This window comes from Mirounga angustirostris, unplaced genomic scaffold (assembly GCF_029215605.1).
Source record: "Mirounga angustirostris isolate CCGP_5_RB_7025 unplaced genomic scaffold, mMirAng1.0.hap1 SCAF_16, whole genome shotgun sequence".
In the NCBI taxonomy this organism is placed as follows: Eukaryota; Metazoa; Chordata; class Mammalia; order Carnivora; family Phocidae; genus Mirounga; species Mirounga angustirostris.
Genome location: NW_026991724.1, coordinates 34,626,799 through 34,654,529, shown reverse-complemented (window position 1 = coordinate 34,654,529; position 27,731 = coordinate 34,626,799). Strand labels below are relative to the sequence as shown.

Here is a 27,731-nt window from a genome sequence, read left to right as displayed (position 1 = left end):
CTGAAGCTTAGTTTAAAACAGAGAAAAGTACAGCTGATCAAAAGAAACAGAGCTGCAAATTCGAGCTCAATTACATTGCAGCCACTCCCTGATCCAGATTCCACTGGCTTACAAGAACTTTCCCGTTTCATAGTTTCAGCAACCCAGTCTATTAACGGCAATACCTTTTCTCTTCCTTGTCCCAGCTGCTGGTAAACATGTGAGCAAGACGCCCCTCCAGGAGTACAGAAAAGGTAAGGGAGACTTCCCGGTCATGAGAAGTCAGGGTGCTCATAGCCTTTCCCCCAGAAGCAAATACGATTTTTAACAGAGGCCCCTCCTGGGCACCTTCTGTTCCTACGCATGTCCGAGTTCAAGTTTTCAAGAAGCGAAGGTAAGTGCCCTGCTCTATAACACTCCATTTCACTCTTCCGAAGCACCGGCCACCGCAGCAGCAGAGAAATGAAGCCTCTCCCGTCCCAGCAGAAGTCGACCACACCTCCCTGCGAGCTCAAATTCGCCTGCGTTTCCAAAAATGGGCGCCATCACTGAGCTGTCCTCCGCTGGGCCCTAAACCGTCAGTCTTGCAAGTCTGTCTTCCTCACATTCGTTAGCTAGCCAGCTTGGGTGAAGGACGGGGCTGTAGAGTGCGAGGAGGCTGGAGTAAGCGCGCCCTCGGAGCCAGCTCTGGAGCTACGATAGGGTCCGACCCGCCGGGAGAGCCACGCGGAGCCCAGGGCTGGGGCCTGGCCGCTGCTGGGCAAGCCTGCTCCAGCCCGCAGTGCCAGCCGGCCCCAGGCTCGCGGCGCAGCTAGCATGGGGCGGGGCTGGCGGGGCGGGGCCTGCAGGGGCGGGGCTGACGCTGTGGGCACGCCTGCAAGCTCCGCCCTCCCAGCCCAGGACTGCCCCGGGGCATTGCGCAGCGCACCTCCAACCCTACCCTTGACCCCCAGCAACACTGCGACCTCAGCAGTTCCACAAGCTTACATTTAGATTGAAACATGCCTTTCTGTAGAACAAAACAGATACTGGCAATTTTGTATGATTTCAACCTAAGACCTACACAGGGTATATGGGACATATATGGCCAGACAAGTGCTCTCCTCCTGGTTAACCATGTGAACATAGAGTAAAAGCATTCTCCGCACTTCATTCACTATTTACCGGGCGTCAACTACCGTATTTCCTCAGTTCTAACTCACTCCTCTACTTCTACCCCTGTTGGCACCATACTTGCAACTCCTTCTCTCCCTTCGAAAAGATTGCAGTGAGAGTAGTAAACACTACATAACCATATTAAACTCCTTCAACCTCCAAACTGAGATTATACTCTCTTCCCACTCTGGGAAAACCATCTTAAATGGCCTCATTAAACAGAGAAGCTTGTTGTGTTTTTAAAGAAGCATTACCCGTGCCCCAATAAAGTCTTGGGCCTCAGATTTGCACTGCGTCAGGTAGTACACTCCGGGGTTTAACCTGTCATTACATCATGCTTACAGGGCAGCCTTCACACGCAGCAGGAGCTGTAGTGGGAGTGAACTCTGTGCAGTAAGTTGCAGATTACCCACTTTCCACATCAAATCTTAATTCTAATCACTTCCCAGCCCTCTTAATAGTGTGTTCAAACACTTCAACCTCATTTTAATATTAGGCTACACAAAACATCATTAGGAATAGAAATATCATTAAAATTAGATAAAGACTGTTCACTGACAAATTATTACTTAAATTTTTATTTTCTAATAAATATTCATTCTAGAAAGGTCTCAGGTTTCTAGGGCAGGAGACTCCAAATGTTTTAGGCAGGGAAACTCTTTCCAAACAGTTAAAACTGAACCGAAATGTATAAAACAAGTCAAAGGGAAGGAATGATTCTGAGAAAAAAAAAATCATTTTTCCCAAACTTCCAAAGGATCTGTTACAGAGACTTATAGCACCATCTGAAAACCATTAACCTACACACAAACCTCTCAACAAGTGAGTCAGGACAATAAAAGCGTAGGCATTCTGGAGTCACCTACACACAGTTGGATTCAAACCCAGTCTTCACCACCTGCTCAGCCATAAAACTGGGACAGTATTTCCAGCCTCACACAGATTTTGTCTGGATTAAGGGAGATGGGTAATTTATGTATATCATAGATGGTACATACTCCAAAATATATATTCACCCGACATCTCCAAACTTTCTCGCCTTGCTTGAGGTCACCTACTAGTTAGTGGGTTCCAAAAGATAGTTTAAATGTGTGGGTTACAAAAGATACTTTAAATGTGTGGGTTCCAAAAGATACTCTGGAGTTCGTAAAGGTGATCAAACATGTCTGCCAAAGATCAACTGCCATTTAACTAACCTTTAGCACAATAAACCTTAATAAATTTCTCGACTAGGTAGAATATTTACACTGGTTTTACAAAGAGCTTAAAATTTCACAAAAATTATATTACACTAAGACAAGCCCATTAAAAAAAAGTTAACAAAAATCCAAAATTTAGGAAGAATGACCTAGTACCTATACTTTCTAAAGCCTACATCTCAAGCCCAGTTTGGTATTAATTTTGAGTAGACTTTAATCTACATCAAAACATTTTATAATCAGCCTTCAATGCCCTCAGTAATTTCAGAGCATTTAATCATTGCTTTGTCACATTAACATACTTAGAGTAAAAGTGGATGGACTTAAACTTTTATTCTTGATTTCATGTGGAAAACTTGGTTTCTTTTTATAAAGGACTGATGAACAATTTCTGATTAGTCATACCTAATACCTAGTAATACACAACAACTATTTTTTGAAGTTTACACAATGTTACTATGGCAGGCAAATAATGCCCCCCTCAAAGATGTCTGCATCCTTAACACCGGCCACTGAACCTGTGACAATGTTATGTTACAGCAGCAACAGGAAGCTAATACAGTTACTTACAAATAAAGGTTTAACATGGAGAAATGTACTCACACATGCAAAAAAGGATCACAGTGTATTGTAGAGCAAGTTACAAACAACATACAGAGGAGGTACAGCCTTGGGCATGATATAGACGTAATTTTTAGCAATTTTTTTCTTCAAAGGGGACAATAAATAAACTGCTTTATCAAGACTAGTCTGATTGAGAGTTGTGAAAACAAGTGTCAAAGTAAGAAGTGAGGGCGCCTGGGTGGCTCAGTTGGTTAAGCAACTGCCTTCGGCTCAGGTCATGATCCTGGAGTCCCGGGATCGAGTCCCGCATAGGGCTCCCTGCTCGGCAGGTAGTCTGCTTCTCCCTCTGACCCTCCTCCCTCTCATGCTCTCTGTCTCTCATTCTCTCTCAAATAAATAAATAAAATATTAAAAAAAAAAAAAGTAAGAAGTGAAATTTGCATTTTTAATTTAGTAAAAAAGATAGGATGCAAATATCTCCAGCCTTCTTTTACTTCTCCAAAAATTACTCCTAGAAATGATATAATATTCACTGTAAAATAAAGTATAGGTTCATATTATGAATTTGTTCTATTAGGAATCAATGGGTTAAATAAACTCCATCCAAAACATTTAAGGGCTTTCATCCTTTAAGTCCTTTTTGCAAAAGAAGTACTTTCTACATTTGACATTGTGAAGGGTATTATGCAGAAAATGTTATGTTAAAAATCTATTTTAAGATTTACCTCTCACACACTGACAAAATTAAATTTAATCCAAGTCTCCTTAAAAATTTAACAGCTTAAAATGCCAAAAGTTAAAAAAAAAAAAATCAAACTTCATTATAAAACAATAATGCTAAGGAAAAAAATTAAACAACCATTTTTAATTTCCAAAACTGTAGCAAAGTAATATGATGAATTTAAATTGTATGTATTTTCCTAAAATCTCTATTTTCCTGAAGGTAATTCTGAAAATTCCGCTGCTATAGAAGAAGAGTTACTTATATCTAGTAAGACTGGTGATCTGAAATGGAGAAAGCCCAGGACAATAATCTGGTAAAATGATCTGCTGTAAAAACAGAAGTCTGAACAAAGGTGACAGCCCAGTAAATGGAAAGTGCAAACCCCAATTCAAATGTGTAAAGCAATGTACATTTGCCTTTTTACTGCAGAAATCACTCTATTTTGAGACTTCCACCCCAGTAAAAAAAAACAGCCTATACTGAATCAGAACCCACTAGACACTATGCTAGATACTGCAGTATAGTAGCAGATGAAATGCAAAGTGGGAGTGATCTAGATGCCTGTGAGAGATCTTGGCAGAAAAGCAGTTGATGTATAGGAGTTCAGAGCGCAGAGGAGGAGGCATTAACACACAATGCTATCTGAAATCACAGGGAAGAGGAGCACGCCTAAAATAAAAGAAATCCCAACATTTAAAGATTGAAGAGTTCACTGATGAGAGGCAGTGGCCTAGACTGCAACAGTTCTCAAACTTTATGGTGCCAACTAATCATCTAGGGATCTTATTGCAGGTTCTGTCTTAGAATCAGAATTATTCTGAAGCTGGGCCTGAGATTCTGCATTTTCAACCGTAGGTGTGGCCAACTGCTGGCTGAGGCTCACAGGAGTAGCAAAAACCTGAACAACCGAAAAGGAAAGCGAAGGTGAGAGAAAAGCAGGAGAGAGCAGTATCTCAGAAGTCAAGGGAAGGTACAGACAAGAAGATCTATAAACACTCACATGTACAAATATTAGAATAAAGTATGCTTTATTATATAGAGAACTTGTACTCTTTCTGTAATCTGAAAAAAATTAAAAGGCAACAAGCAGACATGCTTGAACATGCAAGAATTCATGGAATATATAGCACCCATGAACCCTTCTTAACTGATTAAAAATAATCAAGAAATGGATCAAAATAAGTAATTTAGAAATGGTGATCTGGTAAAAGGTGCAAATATATAAATAACAAAAAATCTATGGTAAGAAGTAGTAAAAATAATGGCACAGTCAACCATGTGGAATCTGCTGAGAGGTCAAGTATGATCATGCCTAACAGGTGTTCATGGGTTGGCATTATAGAAGTTTCTGGTGACCTCTGCAAGAGCAACCTTGGAGATGAGATATGGCTGGTGCATAAATCAGACCAAAGGAGACTGAAGAGAATGCTCTGTTAACAAAAAGCATGGCTGTGGAGAGAGGCAAGTTAGAGAGTGGCTGAAAGGCCCAGAGAAGTTGTCCACTTGGTTCCTTTTTTTCTTTTTTAAATGGGAGAGACCAGAATATAGTGAATGCTGATAGAGTCCAGAAAAGAGGGTAGTAATCCCAAGAAATGGAGCTATGTGATAAAATAAAATTCTTGGTGATGGGGGATTCAAAAGTCAAGACAGAGTGACTAGACCTTTTTAGAAGAAATACTTTCTCCATGGTAAGAACAAAGAAGACAGAAGATGTCTAGCTCAGGAAGTTGGAGGTTAAGAAAGTTTCAGTCTGAGAGTTTCCATAGTCTCAGCAAAGTCTCTGCATAGTCATTCTCTTTTGGTGGGGGGACGGGGGGGGGGAAGAGAAGATGGTGTATCAGCACCAAGTCACGGCAGAGTGTTTTTTATGAATTGGTTGGGTCTTTTGGTAGGATATTGAGGATATAGTCAAAATATGTATGTGTAAGTCATTACCTTAGGTCCCAAAAAATCTCAACTGCCTTTCTTGAACCAAAAGAGAAATAATTTGCCATTAATATTAATATGTTCTCCAAACTTCTGGATCATAACTCTAAAACTAGCTAGAATTGCCAAACTTAACAGGCAATACCAAGCACTAATAAGCACTCTGATGGTGGGAATGCAAAACAGCACAACCATGTCTTCACAACTGCAGAAAGTTTTGTTGGACAGCATGGTTCTATATCCCAATTCTATTTTACTAGCTACTACATGATATTTTTATTTCACATCGAATCTACAATTTATTAAATCAAGAATAAAAATACTAACATCTCCCAAAACAAGGCAAGCCCATTTTTACCATGCTAATAGTAAAACTTTCTCTTTCTCACCTGCCAAAATAAAGATTATACTAAACTTCAAAACTGTGTCAAAACAATCATTTAAACCTAACTGCAACCATTCTGGTTTCATTTCTCACAATCATATCACAAAACAAATACCCATCCTTGGGGATTAGGAGTGCACTTGTGTGATGAGCACTGGGTGATGTATGGAACTGCTGAATCACTATATTGTACACCTGGAACTAACGGAACACTGTATGTCAACTGTACTGGAATTACAATAAAAACTTTTAAAAAATAAGACAAATACCCATTTTTCCCCTTGAATCCTTAATTATGATTCATTTTTTGGCACAGCCACCATACCTCAAGAAAGTTTTCAGAAAGGACATACAAGAGTCTCAATCTTGGCAGTCTGAAGCTCTTACAGAAAATGCACAGGTTTACAATTCTAGTCACACCCTTTTCCCCTGAGAACTATGTAAATTCTGCTCATGATCTTTTGACATGTAATGATGTAGATGAAAAATCTACTGCCATTTTTATTCTTATTCCTTGGCAGGTAACATTTTCTCGCTGGCTTGTTGGACTCTGTCTCTGAAAGAAATTTTCACCAGGGCATCCGGCTGGCAGTTGGTGGAGCATGCAACTCTTGATCTCAGGGTTGTGAGTTCAGGCCCTGCCGTGGGTGTAAAGATTACTTGAAAATAAAATCCTAAAAAAAAAAAAAATTCCACCAAAACATCTATGTATATGCCATCAGCACTTGCTGAACAAAACACTAGGTGAGTCTTTTCAATCCAAAGGTTCAAATCTTTCACCTTTGTGGACTTCTCTTCTAATTATTCTTTGATCCTTCCCATCTATTAGTTTCTTTTCTGCACATAATTCTGATACTGACCCTGCTAGATCTATCTTATGGTCACATATTTTTTTCTCATAATTTCAATCTTTGTTTTGCATTGCATTGCATTCCAAAAGAAATCAATTCTAATTTAGTTTTGCTAAAATTACCTTTTGTCTTGGTATAGTAAAGCATTTTTTCATTATGTCAATACCCTCAATCTCCAACAAGGGAATCAAGATTTTGGTGGCAAGGATGGCTGTTTCCCTGTCCTTTCCCTGAAGTTGGAATGGCTACATAAATTTGAATGATACTGCTCTTATACTTCCTTAACCACTCTACATGAGTTTTCATATTTAATTGTCATGCCTCTCACTGGACCTTGCCTGTTTGTTGTTGCTTTTGTTCTTACTGCTATAGTCTAAACAGGCTGCAGGGTCAGCAAGCTAAATAATGAGGCAAAATAGAGACCTTTCTCCATTTTCATTAAAACAGCTGCCCCAAACATTTATTAAACACCTAGTATGTACTAGGTATCGTCCTCGAAGGTTTACATACACTGATTTTATTTCACCATTTCAGTGAGCTTCCAGGTTAGGCATCTATCCCCTACCTCACAGGTAAGAAAATAAATTTACAAAATAAATGTTTCAGATCATAAAACCAGTAAATTATGGAAGTTGGAGCTTATCTGATCGGGGCAGACTTAGAAGGGATGGGCGGAGGGGGGCAAATGGCAACCTAGGCAAAGCAAACAAACATACCAGAAATTTTAAATTTGGAAGAAATTTTAACCAACTTTCATTTTCAGAAAAGAAAAACGATACAAATAACTTGCTAAATGTCATGTAACTTAAGTCAATGTTCTAACCCAGGCTGTATAATTTCCTCTACCTACCTATCTATCTATCTATCTATCTATCTATCTATCTATCTATCTATCTATCTAAATCCCCCAACAAAGGGCTTGACCTCACAACCCGGAGAACAAGACTTGAGCTGAGATCAAGAGTCGGACACTTAACTGACTGAGCCAGCCAGGGGCCCGTTCCACAATCCTTTTAAGTAAATATGCTTTGGATAGTCTATAATTCAACTTAAAAAATTAATCTTTTCTGAATTTAAGTCTAATAACCTTCAAAATAAAAATAAAAATTTAAACTATCATTTGCTTTCCCTCCCAATGCAAGAGGGATCTCTAATCAAAAAAGATGATACCTAGTTAAGTCCTTGAACAAGTAACCAGTTAACTAAAGTCAGCTCCTTAAGGTACCTTTCCTGATCACTTTATCTAAAGGCCAGATGACCCTTCTAATTATCTTCACAATATGTCACCATTTGAAATTCTGACTATTATTTTCTACCCTGTTCCCTCCCAACTACAACACCAACTTTTTACTCATAACTCAAGTTCTCAAACTTTTTTGTTATCAGGAACACTTTACACCAGTGGTTGGCAAACCACAACTGCAGGCCAGCTGCCAGTTTCTGGAAGTAGTTTTATTGGAACATAGTTATGCCCTTTCATTTACAAACTGCCTACTGACTGCCTTCGAACTGAATAGCTGATCCTATGACTTCTAAACCCTTTAAACCTATCTAGCCATGGGCGGGGGGAGGGGCTTTTTTTTTTCATTAACATATAATGGATTATTTGTTTCAGAGGTACAGGTCTGTGATTCAACAGTCTTACACAATTCACAGCGCTCACCATAGCACATACCCTCATCAATGTCCATCACCCAGCCATCCCATTCCTCCCACCCCCCACCACTCCAGCAACCCTCAGTTCGTTTCCTGAGATTAAGAGTCTCTTATGGTTTGTCTTCCTCTCTGGTTTCGTCTTGTTTCATTTTTCCCTCCCTTCCCCTATGATCCTCTGTCTTGTTTCTCAAATCCTTGTATCAATGAGATCATATGATACTTGTCTTTCTCTAATTGACTTATTTCGCTCAGCATAATACCCTCCAGTTCCATCCACGTTGGTGCAAATGGCAAAATTTTTTTTTTCCTCATGGCTGCATAGCATTCCATTGTGTGTGTGTGTGTGTGTGTATATATATATATATATATATATATATATATATATATATATACCACATCTTCTTTATCCATTCATCTATCGATGGACATCTAGGCTCTTTCCACAGTTTGGCTATTGTGGACATTGCTGCTATAAACGTTGGGTGCAGGTGCCCCTTCGGATCCCTACATGTGTATCTTTGAGGTAAATACCCAGTAGTGCAATTGCTGGGTCATAGGGTAGCTCTATTTTTAACTTTTTGAGGAAACTCCATACTGTTTTCCAGAGTGGCTGCACCAGCTTGCATTCCCACCAACTGTGTAGGAGGGTTCCCCTTTCTCCACATCCCCGCCAACATCTGTTGTTTCCTAACTTGTTAATTTTAGCCATTCTAACTGGTGTGAGGTGGCATCTCATTGAGGTTTTGATTTGTACTTCCCTGATGCCAAGTGATGTTGAGCACTTAAAAAACTTATTCTTTACTACTTTGTACTTTTAAAAAATTACTGAGGACTCCAAAAGAGCTTTTTGTCTATGTGGCTTATATGTACTGATATTTACTATATTAGAAATTCAATCTAATAAATTTTTTAAGTATTTATTTTAAAATTACCATTACATTTACATTACATGTAAAAAAAATCCATGACATGTTAAATGTTTATAAAAAATATTTTCCATAATAGGGAGAAAAATGTCTGTGTTTCACATTTTTGCACATCTTTTCAATGTCTGATACAATAAAATGCAACTAGACATTTATGACCTGCTTTTGCATTTAATCTGTTAAGATGCCACATACCATGTAGCCTCTGGGAAACTCCACCCTACCCTCATGTCTCATTATTGTGAAAACAGTTTTGACCCTCAAAGGGTCTTGAGAACTCCCAGGATCCCTGAACCATCAACTTCTGGTTCAGAACTTCTGCACTGAGAAACTTCATGAGAATAGACCTTGTTTGTTTTGCTCACGCTTGTGTCTCCAGCACCTAGGACAGTACCCAGCCCAGACCAGGTACTCAAGTATTTCTGGAAGGAATGACTAAATCAAGTAAAACAGCATGAAGGATTCTAAGGAGAAGGAACAGCATATGTATAAAAGCAGAACTCACTTATCCCTGATGCCCCTGCAAGTAGAATGCATTTACTGATATACAGCTTAAAGAGAATTCACACCTGAGATTTAGAATTCACTTTAAAATAACTGTGATCTGTGCTGATCTTTGACAAAGAAATGAAGGCAATGGAGAAAAGACAGCCTTTTCAACAAATGATGCTGAAACAACTCGCTATCCACATACAAAAAAAAAAAAAAAAAAATGAATCTAGACACAGATCTCACACCCTTCACAAAAAACCAGCTCAAAATGGATCACTGACCTAAATGTAAACTCCCAGAAGACAATGGGAGAAAATCTAGATAACCCTGGGTTTAGTGAGGACTTTTCAAAAACACCACCAAACACATGAACCAGGAAAGAAACTGGTAAGTTGGACTTGACTAAAATTAAAAATGTCTGCTCTGCAAAAGACACTGTCATGAGAATGAGAAGACACAGACTGGGAGAAAATATTTGCAAAAGATTTATCTGATAAAGGACTGTTATCCAAAATATACAAAGAACTCTTGAAACTCAACAATAAAACTAACAACCCAACTTAAACCTTAAGAGACACCTAGCCAAAGATACACAGATGGCAAAGGGGCATATGAAAAGGTGCTCCACATCATCTGTCATCAGGGAAACGCAAATTAAAACAAGAAGATACCACTACATTATCTATCGGAATGGCCAAAATCTAGAACACTGACCCCACCAAATGCTGGTGGGCATGTGGAGCAACAGGAACGCTCATTCATTGCTGGTGGAAATGCAAAACGGTACAGTCACTATAAAAGGCAGTTTGGCAGTTTCTTACAAAACCAAACATACTCTTACCATAAGATCTAGCAATCATGCTGCTCAGTATTTACCCAGAGGATTTGAAAACATGTCCACACAAAAACCTACACACAGGTGTTTACAGCAGCTTCATTCATAACTGCCAAAATTTGGAAGCAACCAAGATGCTGTCCTCTGGTAGGTGAGTGGATAAATAAACTGGTATAACCAGACAGTGAATACTATTTAGCGCTAAAAAGAACTGAGCTACCAAGCCATGAAAAGACACGGAAGAACCTTCAATGAATGTTACTAAGTGAAAGAAGCCAATCTGAAAAGGCTACATGCTATATGATTCCAATTATATGACATTCTGGAACTGGCAAAACTATGGACACCGTAAAAAGATCAGAGCTTGCCAGACGTTTGGGGGAAGGAGGAATGAATAGGTGCAGCACAGAGGACTTTCAGGGCAATGAAGCTGTTCTTCTGTACACTATAATGGTGGACATATAGCATTCATCATGCATTTGTCAGAATTCCTAATGCAGAACACCAAGACTGAACCATTATGTAAACCAGGGACTTTGGGTGATAATGATGTGTCAATGCAGGTACATCAAACTGTAACAAATGTACTACTCTGGTGGAGAACTACTGACAATGGGGGAGCTATGCATGACTGGGGGCAGGGTGAATATGGGAAATCCCTACCTTCTATTCAATTTTCCTACTGAATCTAAAATTCTCTAAAAAAATAAAATCTACTTTAAAAAAAGAAAAAACTATGTGTGAAGTGAATCATTTAGTCATCATACATAATTTTTTAAAAAAACAGATGTACTTCCATACCAATTCTCCAAGTTTTCAAAATGTTTGTTTGTAACATCAGAGTTCCATAACTCATCAATTCCTAGACAGTAATTTCAATTGAACTGAAATTCAATTCATACCTAGAGAACATGCCTATGTATAATGAAAAGAACAATGAATTTGACTGGAATCAGAAATTCAAACCTGAATTCCTACTTCTGCTCTTATTAAGTATTTTGATATTGAGCAAAATTACAATATCGTGGGTCTCAAATTTCTCATTTGTGTGGGGCCCTGGGTGGCTCATTCGGTTAAGCATCGGACTCTTGATTTCAGCTCAGGTCATGATCTCAGGGTCCTAGCTTGGAGTCTGCTTGTCCCTCTCCCTCTGCTCCTCCCCCTGCTGGTATGCATGGGCCCTCTGTATCTCAAATAAATAAGTAAATAAAATCCTTTAAAAAAAATTTCTCATTTGTAAAATTATTAAAACCACCACAACAGATTTTTTGGACATTAACTGAGATCAAATACATGGAAACATTTGATATATTAGTAACACTGGTGACGTTTACAGAGTCATACTAGGAACCCTGCAATTAATCACTGAATAAAAAAGACCTGGATTATACAGAATTTTCTGAAAACTGTTGTTTCAACCTACTGTGTTCATTTTCATAACCTCGATTTGGGATTCTGTCTGAAATCGATTTGGGATTCTGTCTGAATGTGACAATTTTTCTACAAAAATTGAAAGTTTGCTGCCTATGGCCCTAGCGGCCTGATGGCAGCGCATCTCTTAGGGGCGCCTGGGTGGCTCAGTTGGTTAAGCGACTGCCTTCGGCTCAGGTCATGATCCTGGAGTCCCTGGATCGAGTCCCGCATCGGGCTCCCTGCTCGGCAGGGAGTCTGCTTCTCCCTCTGACCCTCCCCCCTCTCATGTGCTCTCTCTCATTCTCTCTCTCTCAAATAAATAAATAAAATCTTTAAAAAAAAAAAAAAAGAAAGAAAGTTTGCTGTGAACAAAGCTGCATAAACTGGGCACCTATCAACCTGTAAGGAACTGTGTCAGCAGCTTCATACATACTACTTAGGTAAGCCTCAGAAAGTAGGCTGTAGCTCCACACTGCAGATGAGGAAACTGAAGATCAGAAAAATTAAGAATAAGCACAGAGCCTGATTCCAGATTGTCTGCTTTGTCTCTAAATTTCGTTTCTTTCCAATAACCCTCAAAAACAGTATAATCTCCTACTGGCACTGAATACTTAACTTCTCATCCAACACAGCTGTTCAATTTATACACAAGTTGGGGGGAAAAAAAAACCCAAAGAAAGAAAATTTCCCTAAATTCTTTAAACTAAATCTCTGGCCCTAGCAAGTAGTTGTTTTTTGAATTTCTTTTATATCAAAGTGGTAGAATCTGATAGTCTGAGTTTGTCATTAAACCATTAGACATTAAATCAAAGTATCAAGCAGTAAGGTAAGAGCAAAGAAATACGAGTAAAAGAAGCAGGAAGAGGATCAAACAGGCTTTCTCAGCCTTTTTATTTCACACCACACTTTACTAAATAATGGAATTTTTGGTGACACACTTGAACTTATCGAAACTTTATCAGTCATGATTACAACACAATCACTACTGCAATATAACCAAATCTCAGTGTCTAGATGAAAGTGTCCAATATTCACTTAGTTATTTGTGTCTAAGTTCGAATACAACTGTTTATTACCATGATTATGTTTTGTATTCTCTCAGGATGTAAAACTGTCACACAGTCCTGTAGATGTTTCCTCTTTTGCTCTGTCTTGGCATTAAGCTATGCTACCCAGTTCTACACTGTAATATACAAACCATTCAACTCCATGTTCCATCTGACAAATATGTGGGTAAACACACACACACACACACACTCTGGCCAAAAATTTTAAAGCAGATCAAAACTGGTAGTAACCCATGAAGAGTTGGTGATACTAAGCTAAACAGAAGAGTACATTGCTTGGGAGACAGAAAAAATTAAAGAAATGAGGTAAAAAGCCATATTATAGTCTTAATACATTATATGATAGGTAGCTCTTTACTAGCAAAAAAAATAGAAAAACAATGGGATTTATGGGAAAGAAATGCCATATAAAAAGTTCATGGAGCCTTTTCAAATTAAATATTTCATTGAAAATTATAATTTGTCTTCATAAGCATTATATTTGAAACTCCAACCAAATCATTTCAGTTATTTCAAATAAGGATATAACACATGAATTAACTTATACTCAAATTTTCCTCAAACTTAAAAATAAAATATTTTTCTCAAACTAAGATTCTATTTTTGGGGGGGGATGGTCCACATTTTCTACAAAAATTGAATGTTTTATTTTCTGTGTTTAATAATCTAAAAAGCAGTAGTAGCACATTCTGAATAATCTGACTCCATCTGGTAGCCAAATAATTGAATGCTCCGATCCGCATTTATGGTCACGCTGGCTCCAAGTCAATACCACAGTACTCTAATTATGAAGGACCAAAGACAAAAGCAGAAGGCCACCTCAAATGCAAATGACGCACTGGTGTAAAGCAAAGCCCAAATGGCATCATGGTTTTCACTGAAGCATTTATAAGCTGGTAAGAAAATGGAACACGTGTGGTGACCACAGCATACAGGGCAATTCGGGTATGTTTAACCCAAAAACAACAGAATAACAACAGTCCATTGAATAACCCGTGTCGTTTCAAGACTTCAATTTAGCAGGCAGTATCCAATACTTTAGTAAATTAGTATTTCACACTGATTTTGCAGTTTTGTTTGTTTTTAATGCACAAGTTTTGAACTGTCACCAACATCTAACAGAAGTGATCAATCACTGGCTCCTGTCTAATAAACTGTTCACTGTCCTCCCCCCACCCCCAGTTTTCCTGGCTCACCAGCTACTCCTCAGCTGCCTTTATTGATTCCTGCTCTTCTCCCCAAACTCTTGATATTGGGAGTTGTCCATGGTCCACATTTCCTCACTCCGATCTCATTCAGTCTTACAGTTTTTAAATTCCACCAACATCTCCAGCCCAGATTAAAAAACAAACAAAAAAACCCCCTTCAGATTTCTCTTACATCCAACTTCCTAGATATCCCTGGGGGCAAGGATGGGGTGGGGGGTAAAAGGGGGCTGATGAACAAAGCTGAACTCCTTATCCTCTCCCAGACTACTCCACACACCACCTTCCCCTTTCTCTTGATGGCCACTCCATTCTTCCAGTTACTCAGTTCAAAAGAAGTTATCCTTTTTTCAGACCACATATCTAAAACCACCAGGAAATCTTACTGTATCGCCTTTAAAAATATATCCAGAATCCAGCCCCTCTTCACCACCTTTATCACCTCCATGTAATATAGTTCAAGCCACCATTATCTCTCACCAACATTATTACAATATCCTTCTAAACAGCAACCCCCCCCGCTTCCATCCTTGTCTCCCACCCCCACCCCAGTATGTTCTAAGCACAGGAGTCAGAAAAATCCAGTTAAAATTTGTATCAGGTCATGTCACTCCTCTGCTCAATACCCTCCTCCCTTGGCAACCCATATTCAAGTAACAGATACAATCTTAAACAGCCGATAAGGCCCTACACAATATGGTGATTACTCTCTGACTTCATCTCCCACTTCTTTCCCTCTCACTAGCCTCCCGGTTCCCTAAGACTAAGATGTTCCTTTGGGCCTCTGCTTTAACACACTTTTCTCCTGGATGTACATATAACTGATTCCCTCACCTCCTTCTAATCTCTGCTACCTTTTCAATGACACCTACCCTGTCCCCTCTATTTAAAACAGTGACCAGCACTTTGCCCGATGACCCCTCCACTATGCACTCCTAATCCTTTACCCATTCTACTACCCTCTCTTTCCTCCTTCCCCTCCCCCCATTTCTGCTCCTTTTTTTCCCCTACAGAATGTATTACCTTCTATCAGGCTACACAATTTAATTATGTTTGTTGTAGCAGCGCTCCTCCTCCTCAACCTGGAAGGCAGGAATTTTTGTCAGATTCAGTGATGTATCCCAAATACTTAAAAATGCCTAGCAGACACACAGGCTCAATAAATTATTTGTTGGGTGAACAAATAAATCAGAAAGCAAAAGAACTTTGGATTTTTGAGCAATAACATCCAAAGCCAGATGCGAGAGAGTGATGCTTTTTAAAATCCTCAAAGAGAATGATTACTATTCTAGAATTCTAAATGCAACCGAAATTACCTAAAAGTGTTGACAGAATAATGATGCAAAGTTTCAAAACATTACTTCCCCTGGATATGTTTTAGGAAGCTTCTGGAGGACAAGCCCTTCAAATAATATAAGGGAACGAACCAAGAAAAAGGGCAACATGGGCTACAATTAAGTAAGATGTAACCCACAAGAAAGGTAAAAGGAACACTGACAATGACAATTTTACACTAGTGGAAGAAGGCAATGTGAGGCATCAAGCACCCTGAACATGTAGACAAGTGGTAAGGAATGTGGGGCGGCATTAGTAGTAAGCACAGAGAAAACAAAGCAAACAAGAAAAGACAAGCATTAACGACAAGGAAAATTATACAAATTCCAATTCAACAGTACAAGGAAAAAAGTAACAACAGCTTACTATATGGCTCAAATTGTGAATAACTTTTATAATCATAATAATGCAAATATGAAATCATGATGTTACTAAATTAAGGGAGTATATAAATGGTAAGGTTTGTACATGTGATGGAGGCAGAAAGACAAGTTAAATCCACAAACGAAATTCAACAGATAAGGCCTCAAACTGAAATCTGGATTTAACAATAGAAGCATGTTAGAGACAAAGATGGTAAATACAAAAATAATCAGCTCAGTAAAAACAGTTGCCTCTAGCAAAGGACACCTGGAGAGGAATAGAGGCAGGGAGTTTTTCTTCAAAAAGAAAAAAACAAACCTAGGAATATTTTATTTTGAATTATATGTGCATGTAAAACTCCAGAAAAAAAGGAAAAAGAAGTTCAAAAACTTGGTATAAGAAACGTCACAAATTGCATGTATTGCTTAAAAAAGGACAGAAATTTGTTTTCAAAGATTTGATTCCAAGTATTGGCAAAGATGTGGGGAGAGAGACTTTCCTACACTGTCTGTTGGAAATGTCCACTGTGGAAGCTTCTAATAAGATTTGGCACTTTGTTTCAAAATTTAAAGTGTGTGTACTCTATGACCCAGCAATTTCTTCCAAGCCCCTCTTCTAATTTACAATTGGCAAAAGTGTATGTATCCGGATGCCTACAGCAATTCTGTTTATAGCAGTAAATAAACTGAAAATTCAAGTACTATCTTAAGAGAGTGACTAAAATATATGATCCATACAACAGAACACTATGCTGCCTTTTTTAAAAAAATAAGATGGACTCATATCTACTAATATAAGAATCAACCTTTTTAAATGAGTGCATTAAAAAAAGCCACATAATATCATAATCCTATTTATGTTAAAATAAAAAAATAGTTAAGTAAATATGCACACTGATATAGCTGTTGTCTGTGTATTTGTATGTACCATATAATGAGACAGAAAAGAAACTGGAAGGGCATAGGAACTGCAGAATGTGGTTTAAAGACTTAAAGCGAGGGATTAGAGAAGAAGAGAGGCAAGTCAAGTTTAGAACCAGAAACCACAGAGATCAGAGATGGGACCACTGAACTATAGGCACACAACATATCAAAAACTTCAGGATACAGACTATAAGCACAAACACCATCATTTAGAATTACACAGTTCAGGGGCGCCTGGGTGGCTCAGTCAGTTAAGCATCTGCCTTCGGCTCAGGTCATAATTCCAAGGTCCTGGGATTGAGCCCTGCATCGCATTCCCTGCTCAACGGGGAGCCTGCTTCTCTCTCTCCCCCCACTGTTCCTGTTCTCTTTCTCACTCTCTCTCTCTCTCAAATAAAATCTTAAAAAAAAAATAATTATACAGTTCAAACATGTAGTTACTGACAAGTGGTAATCATTTAACAGGAAAATATCTACAAGGATTTACGTCAGATCAAAGAAATTAAAATATCTATGGCTGACTTTAAAAAAAAGTGTGTTAACACATACACACAGACTAGAAACTACGTCAAAATGTCTACAATGGTTACTTTCCAATCATCAGATTATGAACGATCATGGGGAAGATAATGGTTGCATTTCTATATGTATTCTTCAAATGTTCTATAAAACATATATATTATTTTGGTAATAAAAAGGATTAAATTTCAGTGCATATTCTGTGTCTCCACACTTTCCTGCTAATGAATTGCTGGTGACTTCATACAAAAATTGAAACACTGAGAAATCAAGAGCTGATTTTGTCTACCTGCCTTGATGCTTTTTTTCTTAGATTTCTCTTTTTTCTTAAAATGCCTCAAATATATGGGTACTAATAGGGGAAAAAAATTTGAGACCGCCCATTCATATAACATAAAAAACCCACATATTTCATATACATATTTCAGTTTATACTTATAAAAAATCTTAAATTTAGCGTTTTAAAAGTTAATTATAAAACTAATGATGTAATGTATGGTGATTAACATCATAAAAAAGTTAATTATAAGACAAAATAAAATTGGTCTATCACCTCGCCAAACAAAATCAAAAGAATACGTCTGCAGACATCTATTCACAATTATCTGTATTAAGAAATCTGAAGTTGCCCCTAACAAAGCTAAATCAGGGTCCTTGGCACGCACGCGCACACACACGCCTGAATTTTAACCAAACTCAAAGGAGCAAAAGGTAAAACACAAAGGAGAAAATAAAATAGCAAAGAGTTTTGAATAGTTAGATTATTCCATTTACTTAAATCAATTATTAAAGTAATCTTTCCAACATAGAGTCTTTTAAAGAAGCTAGTATACACTTTTTTTTTTTGAGAGTACAAGCGGGGAGAGGGGCAAGGAGAGGGAGAAGCAGACTCCCGCTGAGCAGAGAGCGTGGGGCTGGATCCCAGGAACCTGGGATCATGCCCTGAGCCAAAGGCAGATGCTTAAACTCTGCTTAACCGACTGAGCCACCCACGTGCCCCTACACTAAATTTCACTGTATCAACCATCACTAGCTAAGCCTGTCAGAATGACAATAATAAATAACAAGGACAGTATAATACTTCCTATAAAATTCAAGACTGGCATTAAATTCTTCTTTTTTTTAAAGATTTTATTTATTTATTTGAGAGAGAGATAGCGAGAGAGGGAACACAAGCAGGGGGAGTGGGAGAGGGAGAAGCAGGCTTCCCGCTAATCAGGGAGCCCGATGTGGAGCTCGATCCCAGGACCCTGGGATCATGACCTGAGCTGAAGTCAGATGCTTAACGACTGAGCCACCCAGGCACCCCAAATTCTTCTTTTTAAGAAAATATTTCTCACTGGCAATATCTACTTTTTTTTTTTTAATTTTATTTATTTATTTGAGAGAGAGAGCAAGAGCAAGGAGGAGAGGCAGAGGGACAGGGAGAAGCAGACTCCCCGCTGAGCAGGGAGCCTGATGCGGGGCTCAATCCCAGGACCCTGGGATCATGACCTGAGCCAAAGGCAGATGCTTAACTGACTGAGCCACCCAGGCACCCCCAATATCTACTTTAAAAATATAGATTGTTGTCCAAAGGTTTACCCTCCAACTTTCTCGTTCTCCTCCCATGTGCTCCCTCTACCTCCTGCTATTAAAAACAAACAGGGGTGCCTGGGTGGTTCAGTCAGTTAAGGGTCTGAGTCTGACCTCAGCTCAGGTCTTGATCTCAGGGTCCTGGGATGGAGCCTTCCCTAGGTCTGGCTCCATGCTCAGCAGGGAGTCTGCCTGTCTCTCTCTCCCTCTGCCCCTCCCCCTGCTTGTGCTCTTTCTCCCCCTCTCTCAAATAAATAAAATCTTAAACACAAACAAACAAAAACCACAAATAAATTCAACACGACTGGGTAATCTCAAACCTAATGAAAGGTTATTGTCAGTACCATTCTGGTCACTGTGGCTCAAGCTTAAAGAATAAATTGAACCAAAATAGACTATTTTTCCTGTATTACTCAGCTTAAAGTTCAAGAAGATTTACAAAAAAAAAAAAAAAGTAGGGCGCCTGGGTGGCTCAGTTGGTTAAGCGACTGCCTTCAGCTCAGGTCATGATCCTGGAGTCCCTGGATCGAGTCCCACATCGGGCTCCCTGCTCGGCAGGGAGTCTGCTTCTCCCTCTGACCCTCCCCCCTCTCATGTGTTCTCTCTCATTCTCTCTCTCTCTCAAATAAATAAATAAAATCTTTAAAAAAAAAAAAGTAAAAGTAATTGGGACACATGGGAGCTAATCACAACAGTGTGTGTTCTCTTTGTGAAAATTCATCAAGTTATACATTTACCTGTAATTTGAGTATTTTTCCCTATTTATGCTATACTTCAACAAAAAAGTTTACATTTAGAAACAAAAATACTATTGCTCTAGATAGTCTCCAAAAATCTCCCGGAACAGTATCAGGCTTCCTCATTGGCTAATACATCACAACATCTCTCCCCCGCTCTGCTCAGTTTCTCAATGTGTCTATTACATCTTTAACCTACCGCAGTCTAGTATTCACTAACTACAAATACTCTCAACTGGTGGCTTCACCCATGTTTCCTTTAGAAGACACCACAGAAGCCATCAAATGCTGATTTACCACCTCCTTCCCTCCCTTCAGAATGAAGAAGTGACCGGCACCTAGGGCTGTCCTCTGACCTACTCGGACTTCACACCCCTTCTATTATCCCTCTTTCTTACATCAATCCCTCCCTCTTTTTCTATCAGACCATCCCTCTAACACCCAAACACGCTCTAGTATTTCCCATCTGGCTTCTGTGAGAGCACATCCCCCTGATATCCCTTCTACCTCACTGTCTCATTCTGGATGTCTCATAACAGATACCTCAAACCCAACCTATCAGAACTTTCAATTTCATTGCTATCCTTCTGTCCCCATTCCCTCCTTTAGTCTTTCCCACCTTGGTAAACAGCACCATATTCCACACAGCTGCTCAAGCCAGAAACCACCTAATTCCTTCCTTCCCTCACCTCTCACATCTAATCCACCAACAAGTCCTGTTAATTCTGTCTCCAAAATATACCTCAAATCCATCCACTTTTCTTCATCTTCACTGCCACCACCTTAATCCAGGTCATAATCCACTATTGCCTAATCAAAGAAATGGCCTTCTGACCAATCAATTCTCCAAACAACAGCTAAAGCTTTCTTAAAAGTTAAAAGTGAATTATGCTACTCCTTTAATTAAAATCTTCCGATGGCTTCTCAGTACCCTTAAAAATTTCATTCCTTACTTTGACTGCAGGATCTGATCACTGGCTGTCTTTCCCCATCATCCATTTGTTCCAACAACACTCCTTTCCCTCAACTTCTAGAACTAGAGTAAGTACATACATGCTCATGCAAGCCTCAGGGCCTTCACCCCTGCTTCTCCTTCATTCTGAAAGCTTCTCCCTTCACTCCTTCAAAGGGCTCTCTTTATCCTCTTATCATAGCTTAAAAGTCAGCCCATCTGACAGCAAGTCTCCATCCCACCCCCATTATTCTTTACTTCAGCACTTTTAACTCCTTTATAGTACAGATGGTTCCCAACTTACCATGGTTTCACTTAACGATTTTTTCCTTTATGATGGTGCACAAGCGATATGTTGTACTTTGAATTTTGAATGTGATCTTTTCCCAGGCCATCAACATGCAGTATGATACACTCTCATGATGCTGAGCAGTGGCAGCAAGCCACAACTCCCAGTCAGCCAGACAACTGAGAGGGTAAGCAACCAATACACTAATAACCACTGTTTTTCACTTTCAGTACAGTATTCAAGAAACTGCATGATATATTCAACACCTTATTATAAGTTTTGTGTTAGATGATTTTGCCCAACTGTAGGCTAATGTAAGTATTTTTAGCAAGTTTAAGGTAGGCTAGGCTAAGCTGTGATGTCTAGTAGATTAGCTGTATTAAATGCATTTTCAAATTACAGTATTTTCAATTTACAAAGAGTTTATCAGGACATAACCGCATAGTAAGTGGAGGAAGATCTGTACATATCATAATTTGTAATTCTGTATATTTCCCTCACTAGAATGTAAATGGTAATATTTAGAAAAATTAAGTAACTTATTCAACTCATTTTTTAAATTATCTAAGCACTTTCTATGGATAGTCAACTGTGCTTTTAAGATACAAAAGTAGGCCGTGTCTCTGCTCTCCTGGAGCTTAAGGCCACAAACACAATAGTAAGTGACAGAGCCAAGAGACACCTCCAGGTCTGATTCTTCAGAGCCATGTCCCCTTCACCCCTCAACTATACTGCTACTCTGGCATTAAAATATGGGGAATGGGGCAGGCTGCAGCAAAACGCTTAACAGCTTCCTCACAAGTTAATGAAAATGGAGTTTAAATAATCTGCCCAAAGTAGCACCAGTAGATATTTGAGAGATTTAAGTACAATCATGGGCAAAGGCAGATTTAAAGTACAGAGAGTATTCAAGAAACAAAAAACCCAGCTTGACTAGGTAGGACAAGAGGAAATGTTGGCAGATAAGGCTAGAGAAGCACATTTTAAGGACAGTGTGAGAGTTTGTCAGTCATTCAATAAATATTTACTGAGCACCAACTACGTGCCAGAAACAATGCTAAACTCTAGACCAACAAGGGTGATTAAGACAAAGTCCTCACAAAGATTGCAGTCACAGAGACTGCGGAGGCAAAGCAGTACAGAAAAATTACAGTTCAGGGGGATACCTGTTAGAGTGGGGTCAAGCATGCTATGGGAACACAGAGAGATGACACCCAATTCGAGATGGGAAGTCCAGAAACAGTGTCTTAGCTAAATGATGTCCAGACTGAGATTATAGAGCTTAGCTGGAAGAGAGAAAATATAGTGTATATAGGCACTTACAGGTACATAACTGAAAATGGCTGTGTACTTACTATCCATATCAAGGAACTCTGTAGTTTATACTGAAGTTCTTGTATGTTGCCTACATTAGAAAGCTCCCTCCAACTACAATAGGAAGAACTGAAGGGCGGAGGCAGAGACCAAAAGCAGACAGACTACTTAGAAGGCAGAAGGCTTGAATGTAAATGTGAAAATGAGTGAGAGAGAAGCAATACAAAACTTGAGATAACCAGATGGCAGCAAAATCAGGACCCAGTGATCAACTGAAAATAGGGGTAAGAGCCTTGGACAGTTGGAAATAATAAAGGTTTTAGTTTTCAACATGTAAATCTTAAATACCCTGATACATAAAAGTGGCAAATGACCTGAAGGGACAGACACTGTCATTAGAATGAGAAGACAAACCACAGATTGGGAGAAAATATTTGCAAAAGATTTATCTGATAAAGGACTGTTATCCAAAATATACAAAGAACTCTTGAAACTCAACAATAAAACTAACAACCCAACTTAAACCTTAAGAGACACCTAGCCAAAGATACACAGATGGCAAAGGGGCATATGAAAAGGTGCTCCACATCATCTGTCATCAGGGAAACGCAAATTAAAACAAGAAGATACCACTACATTATCTATCGGAATGGCCAAAATCTAGAACACTGACCCCACCAAATGCTGGTGGGCATGTGGAGCAACAGGAACGCTCATTCATTGCTGGTGGAAATGCAAAACGGTACAGTCACTATAAAAGGCAGTTTGGCAGTTTCTTACAAAACCAAACATACTCTTACCATAAGATCTAGCAATCATGCTGCTCAGTATTTACCCAGAGGATTTGAAAACATGTCCACACAAAAACCTACACACAGGTGTTTACAGCAGCTTCATTCATAACTGCCAAAATTTGGAAGCAACCAAGATGCTGTCCTCTGGTAGGTGAGTGGATAAATAAACTGGTATAACCAGACAGTGAATACTATTTAGCGCTAAAAAGAACTGAGCTACCAAGCCATGAAAAGACACGGAAGAACCTTCAATGAATGTTACTAAGTGAAAGAAGCCAATCTGAAAAGGCTACATGCTATATGATTCCAATTATATGACATTCTGGAACTGGCAAAACTATGGACACCGTAAAAAGATCAGAGCTTGCCAGACGTTTGGGGGAAGGAGGAATGAATAGGTGCAGCACAGAGGACTTTCAGGGCAATGAAGCTGTTCTTCTGTACACTATAATGGTGGACATATAGCATTCATCATGCATTTGTCAGAATTCCTAATGCAGAACACCAAGACTGAACCATTATGTAAACCAGGGACTTTGGGTGATAATGATGTGTCAATGCAGGTACATCAAACTGTAACAAATGTACTACTCTGGTGGAGAACTACTGACAATGGGGGAGCTATGCATGACTGGGGGCAGGGTGAATATGGGAAATCTCCGTACCTTCTATTCAATCTTCCTACTGAATCTAAAACTGCTCTAAAAAATAAATTCATTTAAAAAAAATTACCTGCAGGCAAGACAATACATGTGTCTAGAGTGTTATCAGGATTATAGATAGCAGTAGGTCAGGAAACAAGTATGTATTGAGTGTTAGGCACTGAGGATATAGGAATACAAAACACAATTCTTGCCCTTGTGCATCAGATGATCTAATAATTATAGCCACGGAAAACCAAATAATTTAGAGTGCTTTAGAAAAACCACTATTTAAAAGAAATTATTAAGGATCTTACTATTATAAAAGAGGAAAATTTATCCCCAGTTGTTTCTTGGGGGAAGAAGGGAGGCAGAGAGGGATGGGAAGTCTGAGGTTTTCATATATTGGTTTCGGCTTTGTAGGGGGGGGTGTATACGAAAAATATTCAGAACTTAAACATTTACAGTGTATGGAAATTCCATAATTACAGCCAAAAGTCTGTAACATCTCTTTAAACATATAAAGAAAAACCTACAATCTTTGGAAACTGAATAAATCAGCAGCTTTAAAACACAATTTAAGGGGTCACTTTGCAGTGTTACTAAACTTACTGTTGCTCTCATTATATAAAACTTGTTTTCAAAACACCGTATATACTAAAAATAAAGTCCCAGTCTTCACATTATGTCATTGCTGTCATAGCTAGGTATTTTCTTTATAACTCCAATTAGTTTTATTTTATTTTATTTTTTAAAGATTTTATTTATTTGACAGAAAGAGACACAGTGATAGAGGGAACACACGTAGGGGGAGTGGGAGAGGAAGAAGCAGGCTCCCTGCCGAGCAGGGAGCCCCATGAGGGGCTTGACGAGGGGCTTGCTCGATCCCAGGACCCCGGGATCATGACCTGAGCCGAAGGCAGACGCTTAATGAATGAGCCACCCAGGCGCCCCACTCCAATTAGTTTTAGCCTAATTATAACATTCCTTCAATTAGATATTAAAGAATACTGCTCTACATCAATTTTATAAGAACTTCCCAAAGCTCAGAGGGAACAGATATTAAGCTATAGTGAATTAAATTTCTTTTTTTTTTTTTTAAAGATTTTATTTATTTATTCATGAGAGACAGAGAGAGAGAGAGGCAGAGGGAGAAGCAGGCTCCCAAGGAGCAGGAAGCCCGATGTGGGACTCGATCCCAGGACCCTGAGATCATGACCTGAGCCGAAGGCAGACGCTTAACCATCTGAGCCACCCAGGCGCCCGAATTAAATTTCTGAATTTGTAGTTTGTGGAATACTTACCATGAAAAGTTCCGTATCTATTAATTATACCCTACTTGTTTAAAATATTAATAAATGTTACTGAATTATGCTGGAAAGATGCCAACAGGGAGCATTTGCACCAATTCTATATCTAAAGAAAAGATTTTGGCTAAGCAAACTTTAGGGTTGCAACTAACCATTTCAGAGCACAAGTTTCTGTAATTTCAAGAATGAAAAATTACACAATTTGTATAATGCACTTTGTCTCAAAAATCTACTTGTCACAAAGTTCTCCTAAAAGCTAATCAATACCCTCTCCTCCACAATTTGAGCCAGTAACTCCCTGATAAAATTATCAGACCATTTATCACAACACTACACTTTGCTCTGCCCTTATGTCTAAAAGAGGTGGTAACACCAGAGACACCTAACACTCAAAGGGATTCACGGTTCCACTTTTCCAGGTTAGTTAACGCCAAGTCCTTGGAAGCTAACTGATCCATAAATGTAAAAGTGCTAAAAGGAAACTTCATTTAATCACTTTGATTTTTTAAATTCCAGACCCCACAAGACCTATCCAAATCCCTTACTATATAAATTTCCAAATGCCATTATCTCAAGAGTGCCTGTCCATTTATCATCTAAATCTCTTATTTTCATTCTGTACAACTAACAAAATGCAGTTAAAAAAAAAAAAAAAACCCCAAGCACTAACGATGTACAATGTGATTTCACATATTCTGGTCTGTGCACTTCCAACATATTCATCATGCCAAGATAAACTCCTAAGATTACTTACTAAATAGCCCTAGCAGCAAACATTTATTAAGCACTTACCATGGGCCTGCCACTGCTCCAAGCCCTTCACCTATTATCATCTCATCAGTTCTCCCACCAATCCTAGGAGGTAGGTACTGTCATTACACCCATTTTGCAGATAAGGAAAATGAAGCACAGAGAGATTAACCATCTTGCCCAAGGTCACAAACCGGTGGGGCAGGACGGACTTCAGAGTCCATGCTCCCAACGTTCAACTGCTGAAAAGAGTTAACAATTTACCCTTGACATGCCGCTTATCTGGAAATGGTAAATATTCAACTGCTAGGAACAGGCAGTCCAGTCCGATCGCTGCCCTACATCCAGGCTCACGGCTTCTGTGACTTTGAGAAATCAGCTATACAATGTGATTTTCCGAACACACAAACTGGGACTTCTCTGGATGTCAGAGCAAACAAATTCTGAATCTTTCCAGGAATGGGGAAAGAAAAACCTACGCAACGCTGTGGCCCAGGTTACTCACATTCCTAAGTTATAATCTCAGAGACTCGAGAAAGGCCCCCAAACTACCCGACAAATGAAGCCTAGGAAAACCAAGGTTTACAATAAAAAGCTGGGGCTTCCCTGGCAAGCCGTTCACGCGATCTTCTCTCTAACGACATAAACAAGGGAGGAGGCTGTATTCTTCCCACCGCACAATGAAGGCTCAGGCCGGGAGCGGGAGCATGAACGCAGCGCCATCGGGGACAGCCGCTCCCGGGGTCGCGGGCAGGCAGAGGAGGCCAAGGACGGCCAAGTCGCCCCGGCCGGCGCGGGGAGGGGCCGGAGCGAAGAGCCGGCCACTGCCCGCACTCAGCTGACCTCCGCCATGTTGGCCGCACACCCCGGGACCCTTCACAACAAAGGCCGGCACCCGGGCGCCGGGAGCGCCCGACGCCTCCCTCGGCCGGGCCCGCCTCCCGGGCGCGCGGGGGCCGGGCCGGGCGGCCGGGAGGCCCTCCCCCGCCCTCGCCCGGGCGCGCAGGGCCGACCCCCGCCGCGGGCCTGCCGGGCCCGGGGCGCCGGGGGCGGGGGCGAGCCGGCTCGCGGCGGCGGGCAGGGCCCAAGAGGGGAGGGGAGGGGCGGGGGGCGGCGCTCGGCCGGGCGGCCGGGCTCGGGCCGAGACAAAGGCGCCCGGCGCCGGGGGCTGCCCGCGCCCCGGCCCGGGCGGCGCACCCCGGCCCCACCGCCCTTCCCGCCCGCCGCCATTACCGGGCCTGGGCGTCCTCCTCCCGGAGAGCCCCTCGCGGCCGGCTCCTCCCTCCAGGCCGGGCCCCACTTACCTGTAGGCGGAGAGCGCGCCTCGGACCCCGGTCCTGGCTCAAACGCGCTCCGTCGCCGCCGCCAACCCCCGCCACCGCGGGCAGCGCCACCGCCTCTTCCCTGTGCCGGCACCGACGGGACACCCTGGGCCGCCGCCGCCACCGCTCGAGAGCGCGCCCCGCAACGGCCGCCCCGGCTCCCCCCTGGCCGCCGCCGCCGCTGCCGCCGTTTCGCGCGTCCTCGAGCCCGCCGCGCGCCCCCGCTAAATACCACACACTGCGGCGGCCGCCATGAGGAGGCGCGGCCCCGCGCGCCGGCAGCCCGGAGGGGGCGGGGCTTCCCGCGGGCGCGCAAGCGCAGAGGCGCTCGCCCGGCCGGCGGCGACCCGCGCGGGCATCGCGGTGCGGGTGTTCGAGGGGGCCGGTTGGCGCTTCGGCTCTTCGGTTACCGTTGCTGTGACTACACGTCACGTTCTTGCCTGCAACTGTCCCTGCCGGGGAGAGGCTGGTGCTTGCCTGCCGCGTCGCGGAACTCTGGTCGCGCGCCCCCCGCGGGGCTTTGTTCCGCC

The 27,731-nt window shown here is 40.8% G+C and overlaps 2 protein-coding genes across 4 annotated transcripts in view; one reads left to right on the top strand and one right to left on the bottom strand.

Moving 5' to 3' along the window:
• The window catches only part of LONP2 (lon peptidase 2, peroxisomal), a 115,133-nt gene extending 109,552 nt beyond the window's left edge, over positions 1–5,581 (top strand). Inside the window, exon 15 of the mRNA XM_045891156.3 lies at positions 186–5,581. Coding sequence (XP_045747112.1) covers positions 186–203 — 18 coding nt within the window. The 3' untranslated portion in view covers positions 204–5,581. The remainder of the gene's footprint in view (positions 1–185) is intronic.
• Positions 1–27,491, bottom strand: part of SIAH1 (siah E3 ubiquitin protein ligase 1) — a 31,994-nt gene extending 4,503 nt beyond the window's left edge. Inside the window, exon 1 of one of the 3 annotated variants that reach the window (XM_045891158.3) lies at positions 27,184–27,491. Coding sequence is in view for 2 of the 3 variants with exons in the window: in XM_045891157.3 (XP_045747113.1) it covers positions 165–255 (91 nt within the window). In the remaining variant the exon portion in view is untranslated. Of the gene's footprint in view, positions 1–164; positions 306–26,553; positions 26,781–27,183 lie in introns of those variants that run through there. The other 2 variants (XM_064580694.1, XM_045891157.3) reach the window with 2 other exon arrangements.
• Between the last annotated feature and the right edge of the window lie 240 nt (positions 27,492–27,731).